The sequence below is a fragment of the Herpailurus yagouaroundi genome, unplaced genomic scaffold, assembly GCF_014898765.1.
Source record: "Herpailurus yagouaroundi ecotype Mexico unplaced genomic scaffold, PumYag 215, whole genome shotgun sequence".
In the NCBI taxonomy this organism is placed as follows: Eukaryota; Metazoa; Chordata; class Mammalia; order Carnivora; family Felidae; genus Herpailurus; species Herpailurus yagouaroundi.
Genome location: NW_024412446.1, coordinates 8,722,964 through 8,731,600, shown reverse-complemented (window position 1 = coordinate 8,731,600; position 8,637 = coordinate 8,722,964). Strand labels below are relative to the sequence as shown.

The 8,637-nt window shown below is 45.1% G+C and overlaps 1 protein-coding gene across 1 annotated transcript in view; it reads right to left on the bottom strand.

Annotated features, from left to right (window-relative positions):
* NXN (nucleoredoxin) overlaps positions 1 to 371 on the bottom strand; it is a 164,931-nt gene extending 164,560 nt beyond the window's left edge. The window contains exon 1 of the mRNA XM_040455094.1: positions 367 to 371. Coding sequence (XP_040311028.1) covers positions 367 to 371 — 5 coding nt within the window. The remainder of the gene's footprint in view (positions 1 to 366) is intronic.
* Positions 372 to 8,637: the final 8,266 nt, after the last annotated feature.

Genomic DNA, 8,637 nt, shown 5'->3' with positions numbered 1-8,637 from the left:
GTGGCTGTCCCGGGCCGCGCTCTGGGCCCTAATCTGCTCCAGCTGGCGATCCCGCGCAGGCTCCCACCGCGTGGCCGAATTGCTCGGGAAAGAGCCCTAGCAAGAAGGCTGGCCGGAAACGCCCCACTCTGAGGGCATGCCCGAGGCTAAGTGCAGAAAGAAGAGGGGTCACCGAGCCGGCCTCTCTGAGTCTGCAGTCGGTGCGGAGCTGGACTGGTCCCCCACCCTCCGAGCTCTCAGTTCTCTCTGGACTTCTCCAAACATTCCCATAGTCCCCCTACCCGAGTGCGCTCTCTCTCTCGCTCTCTCTCTCTCTCTCTCCCTCCCTCTCTTTCCCTGCGCAAGGCCTAACCGGCCATTTCGTACCCCATCTCGGAATGCTTACAAGTACTTAGCATCTATACACAATCACCACTTCATCAGGCTGGGGCTTGCTAGCACTCATTTCTCTATCGTGTGTTTTGTGTATGTTTCGTCTACCTTAAGAGGACTGGAGGACGCCGCCTCTTGCATTTCTCGGGTAGCTAGGCACACATGAGGGAGTCCTTGAGACTGGCGAGTGGCTCGCGGGTTGCGCTGTGGGAGTTCAGTCCACAGGTCGCAGTGAGTGGCTCTCTTCCATCTCCGCAAGTGTATGAAACAGATGCCGCAGCAGCTTTAAATCCATGCTGGCTGCACTCCTGAATCGGTTCTATACTTTCTATCAAGTCTGTTGATAGTTAAGACAAATTCTAGGAATTATTTATTTATTTATTGCCAGCTGGCAAGATGCTACCCTATGCTTGGATTGAACAGGTGGTCTGTGGCAAGCCTTCCCGCCGCCCCCCCCCCATACACACGAAAAAATAAAATGCATACCGTGCCAACCTGCAATAGAAGAGGACCTTCAGTTGTGTGTGTGCTCAGCTACCAGCAACCCAGTGAAAGGAAAAGACGCCCCTCTCACCGCCCTCCACCATGCCTTTGGAAGTTATTTCTTGGGCATCTAGCGCCATCTAATGGAAAGAGTGAAAAAATGAGATCTGCCAGAACCCAGTATGTGAAGAGATACTGGCAGGCAAGCAAAGTATTTCTACTTTATAGCGGCTTTCCACCCACACAAACATACAGACACACACACATCATAGCACACTTTACAAGAGTTAATTTAAACCTCAATATCATCGCAAGATTTTGGCACAAATTTTCATGCCTAAGGTTCTCAATTTATCTAGGCTAGAACAAGGAATTGTCGTTTTTCAGCTCAGTGAAATGTTAACCACACAAACTGATGAAAGAGGTGGAGGTGGGAGCCTAGAGTGGATTGGCAATCCTAAAACTTACACCCGCCTTCTTAATATCCACCTAATATATCTGCTCACTTCACAAGAATGATCTGTGGATTGAAGACTGCCTTTAAACAAGCAAGATTCCTATCACAAAAAGGAAATTCTGAGTTAAGTCTTAAAGTGTCATGCCAAAATTCTGTGCCACTGCAGGGGCACACTTACAATAAAACACAAAGGAAACATCACTTTTTACTGAAAATATATTAAAGCTATGAACATAACAGACATTAAGTTATTAGATATCTTTAAAAATCCAGGGGGCGCCTGGGTGGCTCAGTTGGTTGGGCATCCAACTTCAGCTCAGGTCATGATCTTGCAGTCTGTGAGTTCGAGCTCCACATTGGGCTCTGCACTGACAGCTCAGAGTCCGGAGCCTGCTTCAGATTCTGTCTCCATCTTTCTCTGCCCCTCCCCTGATCTCACTGTGTGTGTGTGTCTCTCTCTCTCTCAAAAACAAAATAAAAACATTAAAAAAAATTTTTTTTTAATCCTGAAAGGAGGGGCACCTGGGTGGCTCAGTCGGTTAAGCGTCCAACTTCGGCTCAGGTCAGGATCTCATGGCTTGTGAGTTCGAGCCCCGCGTCGGGCTCTGTGCTGACAGCTCAGAGCCTGGAACCTGCTTCAGATTCTGTGTCTCCTGTTCTCTCTGCCCTTCCCCTGCTCACACTCTGTCTGTCTCTCTCTCAAAAATAAACATTAAAAAATTTATTTTAATCCTGAAAGCAGGGGTGACTAGAAGGCTCAGTTGAGAGAACCTGAGACTTTTGATGTCAGTCAAGTCCCACGTTGGACATAGAGATTACTTTTTAAAAAGGGAAAAATCCTGAAAGTCATATCTGAAATACCCATCAGTGGATCAAATTAGGCACCACTGAAATCACGTGAGACAGATAGATCCTACGTTCTGACATTTTCAAATGAACACTGAAGAGATGTAAAAGGACTACAAATAAGCATTTATATCCTATGGAAGCAAAGGTGTGGAGGTAGGTGAAGTGGGAATTCGGGGGATCACAAAGTTGGGAAAAGAGTGAAGTCATTATTAGCATACTTAACTTTGGTCCACTAGGTGCAAGTCTGATATAAAGAGGCAGCTTGTTCAGCCTTTTACTTTTATTATTTCACAGGAAAGCACTTTCCACTGGAGTATATCCAAACCAGCATCTGGCACCTGGGAAAGTGAGAGTTCGAGCATACTGCACATGAAATATAAATAAAATTTAGAGAATTGTTGGTGCAGCAGGCCTTGGTTAGAAGCCAAATATCACAGCTGCCTTTTAAAGGGGTGTGGAAAGAGGGGATTTGCAATGGAAATGATTCCAAAATCATAATTCTAGTGGGTGTTTGTTACAAGAAGAAGCCCAAGGAGACTCATTTGGCTTCCTGTAAAGAATAGCCAACATCCTTTGACTTGTGAAAAGCACTCTCTCTGCTTATGCAGTTCAAGAGACCCACTTAAAGATAATGTCCCTACTGGTACTTAGCTAGTCATATTATATGAGTTGACTGGCTATTCTGAAAATTATTATTGTATTAAAATATGTATTAGGGAACCACAACGTGCCTGCCTAACATTGTATGGAACATACACATTTACAGAATTTCCCTTTTGAGAAATTGCATTCTAAGGCACATGATGCCATACAAAACATGTACTGACATATATGTGTTATACACACACACACATCTATGTACACACATACATGTCACCTTTAAGATTCATCAAGACCACGTTCCTTGATCTTCGGGTCTAGTAGCATATGTGCACAAAGATGTATGTGGACAGATATTTACTGATCCACTGGTGAAATCAGAAAAAAAAAACTGGAAAACTGGAAAGAGCTTAACTGTGCAGCAACAAAAATGATTGAATCATAGCACATTCATTATTTGAACTACAATCTGGTCATTGAAAAGGATTAAGGAAAACTCAATGTATGCTGTATTAGTCCATATTCTCCAGAGAAATAGAACCAATATATACAGTGATTTATTATAAGGAATTGGTTCACATGATTAGGGAGGCCGAGAAGTCCATATCTGCACTCCGCAAGCTGAACCCAGGAGAGTTGATAGCAGAGTTCCAGTTTGACTCCAGAGGCCTGAGAACTAGGAGAGCTGAGGGTGTGAGTTCTAGTCTGAGCCCAAAGGTGGAGAAGACTTGTGTCCTAGCGTGAAGACAGGCAGAGAGAACAAATTCTCCCTTACCTCACTTTTTTATTCTGTTCAGGCCTTCATCCAATTAAACAAGACACACATGGGGGAGGACAATCTCCTGATTCGCATGTAAATCTCGTCCAGACACACCCTCACAGACACATCCATAATGGTGTTTAACCAAATATCTGGGTACCCGCATGCCAGTCAAGTTGATACATAAAATCAAACATCACAAGTCAACCCTTTGTCAACCTGGCACCCATAAGCGTCTCCTTAAACCATGCTTACTCTTCAAAGAAGACAATGACAAAATCATAATTCCACCTAACATGATACAAATATCCTGTGTATAAATAAAAACACACTAACCTCTTCCCCATAAGAGGTAAAGTTCTTGAGTGACGGACGTTTACTCCTCTCCTTATCTAGTAACTTGAATACAATAACTTTAAATTAACAATACTTAAATATATCTTTTTTTTTTTCAACGTTTATTTATTTTTGGGACAGAGAGAGACAGAGCATGAACGGGGGAGGGGCAGAGAGACAGGGAGACACAGAATCGGAAACAGGCTCCAGGCTCCGAGCCATCAGCCCAGAGCCCGACGCGGGGCTCGAACTCCCGGACCGCGAGATCGTGACCTGGCTGAAGTCGGACGCCTAACCGACTGCGCCACCCAGGCGCCCCTAAATATATCTTTTTTTAATGCTTATTTATTTTTGAAAGAGAGAGAGAGAGAGGGCATGAGCGGGGGAGGGGCAGAGAGAGGAGACACAGAACCTGAAGCAGGATCCAGGCCATGAGCTGTCACCACAGAGCCTGACGCAGGGCTCGAACTCATGGACCGTGAGATCATGACCTGAGCCGAAGTCGGACGCTCAACTGACTGAGCCACCCAGGCGCCCTAATACTTAAACACATCTTATGTTACATTATAAGTGAATAAGAGAGGTAATAAATAAAGATGTTTGTCAAACATATATGTATCCACACATATTTATAACAATATAAGACAATGACAATCAAGTGGACACATAAAATTAACCATCACATACACTAACATGAAATATCTCTAAAATGTAGCATGAGAGAAAGTAAGGTGCACACTAGGTAGGAAATATGAAGCTACCACCCACAGATTTTTAAGTGGAGAAAAATACACATATGCACACACAAATATGCTTACATGTGGATGAAATACATCTGGAAAGACATTTAAGAAATAGTAACAGGTTGCTTGGGGAAGGAAATTGAAGGACTGGAAATAGGTGTGAGAAAAATCCGGAGGGTTATTATTTTAAGCCCAAGAAAAAAACTTTTTAAATTTTCAAATAAGGACTTATTCAAAAGATAAGATACTAGGGCCACCTGGGTGGTTCAGTTGGTTAAGCATTCGACTTCAGCTCAGGTCATGATCTCACGGTTTGTGGGCTGAAGCCCTGCCTGGTGCTCTCTGCTGTCAGTGTAGAGAGCCTGCTTAGGATCTTCTGTCTCCCTCTCTCTCTGCTCCTCTCCCGGTCTCTCTCTCTTTCTCAAAAATAAAGAAAAAATTTTTAAAAAAAGATAAGACACTATAAGTGGAGAAAAAAAATATGAAAGTACATCAGGACAGGGGCGCCTGGGTGGCTTAGTTGGTTGGGTGGCCAACTCGACTTTGGCTCTGGTCAGGATCTCACAGTTCATGGGTTTGAGCCCCGCATCGGGCTCTGCACTGACAGCAAGGAGCCTGCATGGGATTTTCTCTCTCCCTTTCTCCCTGCTCCCTGCTCGTTCTCTCTCACTCTCTCTAAATAAATAAATAAACTTAAATACACACACACACACACACACACACACACACACACACACACACAAAGCACATGAGGACATCTCAGAATGAAAGAGAAAAAAGGTCTTATACCAAAAAAAAGTATAAGCGGGGGAGGGGCAGAGAGAGAGGGAGACAGAATCCGAAGCAGGCTCCAGGCTCTAAGCTGTCAGCACAGAGCCCGATGTAGGGCTTGAACCCACAAACTGTGAGATCATGACCTGAGCCGAAGTCAGACACTTAACCACTGAGCCACCCAGGCGCCCCTAATTGTAAGTTTCCTTTAAAAGATTTCACCTGTAGATGAATGCTGTATCACAGCTTTTACCTGTTTTATCTGTCCCTTTTATTTTTTTATTTTTTTTTATTAAAAAAAAATTTTTTTAACGTTTATTTATTTTTGAGACAGAGAGAGACAGAGCATGAACGGGGTAGAGGCAGAGAGAGAGGGAGACACAGAATCGGAAGCAGGCCCCAGGCTCCGAGCCATCAGCCCAGAGCCTGACGCGGGGCTCGAACTCACAGACCACGAGATCGTGACCTGAGCTGAAGTCGGATGCTTACCCGACTGAGCCACCCAGGCACCCCTTATCTGTCCCTTTTAAAAAAGGCTGGTCTTTTGGGAGCCTGGGTGGCTCAGTTGGGTAAGCATCTGACTTCGGCTCAGGTCATGATCTCGCACCAACTTCATAGGTAACTTCGGGAAGTCACCATTATTGTTCTTTTCACTGTTCATTTCATCTCCCAGCAAAGCAGGAGGAGGCCTCTAGTTCCTGAAGCCTCCTAACGCTTTCCTGAGTTGGAAGCGTGAGGTGCTAGAAAAACATTATGCACATTTCCATCGTTTCCAATACTTTTCAGATCAAGCCAGGATCACAACTTGGCATCACTGTGACCCTAGCGCAGACACCGCAAAGTGGATGGTTCATTAACCGAGTCTGAAGTAGGTCCTAGCAATCCACCAGACTGCCAGATTTTTTGCCAGATCTCCAATAGCTTTGTGTAAGCAAAGCCAAAGCAACAGCACAAGAGATGGTAAGCAAATCTGGATTGCTGGGTATGAGCAAGTAAAACCTCCAAACAATTACGCTGTGGGAGAAATTTGTTCCAGAGCATTAAGACCACCCACCAGAATCAGGCTACGGTCTAAGGATCTCTCACTGGAAACAGCACAGGATGCCTTTGCTCTTACCATAGCTATCGTAGGTCATAGGGAAAAGGCAAAAAGAATTAAGAAATAATAATAACAAATATTTTCTAACAGTTGTCCTTGACTGAGTATAGGGCACAAGTCAAAGAAATGACACACAGTCAAAAAGTCCAAACTCATCTCTCAAACACTACAGATCACAAATTATTAAGAATGATTCTGAGCCATCACTTCTAGATCCAAAAGAGGTATGGAAAGCAGACAATTGGGAATGGAAATGTTCCAATGAGAGCAAACGTGGACTGAAGCCTATTTGTCTTCTTGGGCACAAGCTATAAAAGCAACATTTTGAGTTTAGATTTTATCCTGGAATGGAGAATTCTGAGCAGGGAATTAATCATGTTTCTGTGCTGAGAGATCACTCTGGATGCTTTGGAGGACAGCAAGGTAGTAGGTATGAAGAACAACTAAAATTCTATTAAACGAAACCGACTAGAGCCCAAAATATGGCCATGGCAATGGATATAAAAAAAAAGGGGTGCCTGGGGCACCTGGGTGGCTTGGTTGGTTCAGCATCTGACTTTGGCTCAGATCATGTTCTCACAGTTCATGGGTTTGAGCCCTGCGTCATGACAGCTCAAAGCTGGAGCCTGCTTTGGATTTCGTGTCTCCCTCTCTCTGCCCCTACCCCACTCATGTTCTCCCTCTCTCTCTCAAAAATAAATAAGCATTAAAAAAAATTTTTTTAAAAGAAGGGATGGATTTGAAAAACAGTCAGATGGTATCTAGGGGATGCAGCATGCAAAGAGTTTAATCCTAATTAAATTCATGGAATCACCATTTCACCTAGATGGGAAACTCAGTAAGACCACATTTGGGGAGGAAAATAAATTCTAATTTAGATCCACCTGAACCCAGTAGTCCCATAGAAGCTTCCACCTGTGGATGCCCAATAAAAGCCACACACACACTTAGGTGAGCTCTCTTGTCTGTCTCTCAGATCTGTTCCCCTGGCCTCAGAGACCCTGATTTGGGATCCAACTCCACCCCCCCCCCCCAACTGCTCCCCTGATAGGTTCAGGCTCTTCTGTGCTTTCTGAGGCCTCCTACTTGGCTTCTGCTCCCAGTTCATGGGCAAGAGTGTTTCCTGCCAACCCCCACACTGGTGCTGCCTCCTGAGACCTCAGAGAGCCCCCACCCCTGGGCCAAAGCCTCTTCTCTTGGGTAGGGGTGGAGGGATGGAAGTTCTTCTCTAAAGCCCAGGTTGGCCTCAGCATCCTGAATCCCAGACCTGCTTCCAATCCTACGAACTCTTCTTGACCTACACCTGAACAATCCATTTATTTATTTAATTTTTTTAAAAAGTTTATTTATTTTGAGAGAGACAGCACAATGGGGGAGGGGCAGAGAGAGAGGGGAGAGAGAGAATCCCAAGCAGGCTCTGCACTGTCAGCGCAGAGTCGTACATGGGGCTCGAACTCACGAAACAGTGAGATCATGACCCGAGCCAAAACTAGTAGTCAGACACTTAACTGAATGAGCCACCCAGGTGCCCCCTGAGCAAGCCCATCTTATTCTTTAGTCCGATTGGAGGCCTGCCTGCCAGTGTTCCTTCTAGATCAACAGTGCTCTCGAGTGGCAGGTGATCGATCAGCTGTCCAGGGGTTATAACGAATAATACAGAAGTGCGCTTGCCCTGTGCCCTGGCGCCAGCAAAGCCGCACCCTGTGCTCCTCCCAGAAAAGCTCATTCTCAACCCAGAGGACCTCCAGCCTTTCTCCTTTGGCCATGAAAGTAGTATCAGGACATGGGGCTGTGCACTGCCCCAGCCCTTCTTGCAACCCTTGATGAAAAATCATGTTGTGCAGCCTTCTGAACTGAATAGCCACTGTGTACTTAGAGGGGCCTTTTTTGACCCTCATCCTCTGAGAAGGTGCAGGTAGTCCCTGGTGCTACAGTACTGCCTTTGGACCAAAAGCAAGAAGTGTACTTAAAAGCCCCAGAGGAGCTCCTGGGCCACATCTTGTCCACACAAGGGGTCCAAAATGATACCAAACATGGTGTTACACTCATGGAAGTAAGAAGCCCTCTCTCTCTTTTATTATTATTAGTAATCTCTACATCCAACATGGGGTTCAAACTCACCACCCGGAAATCAAGAGCCACATACTCTACTGACTGAGCCAGCCAG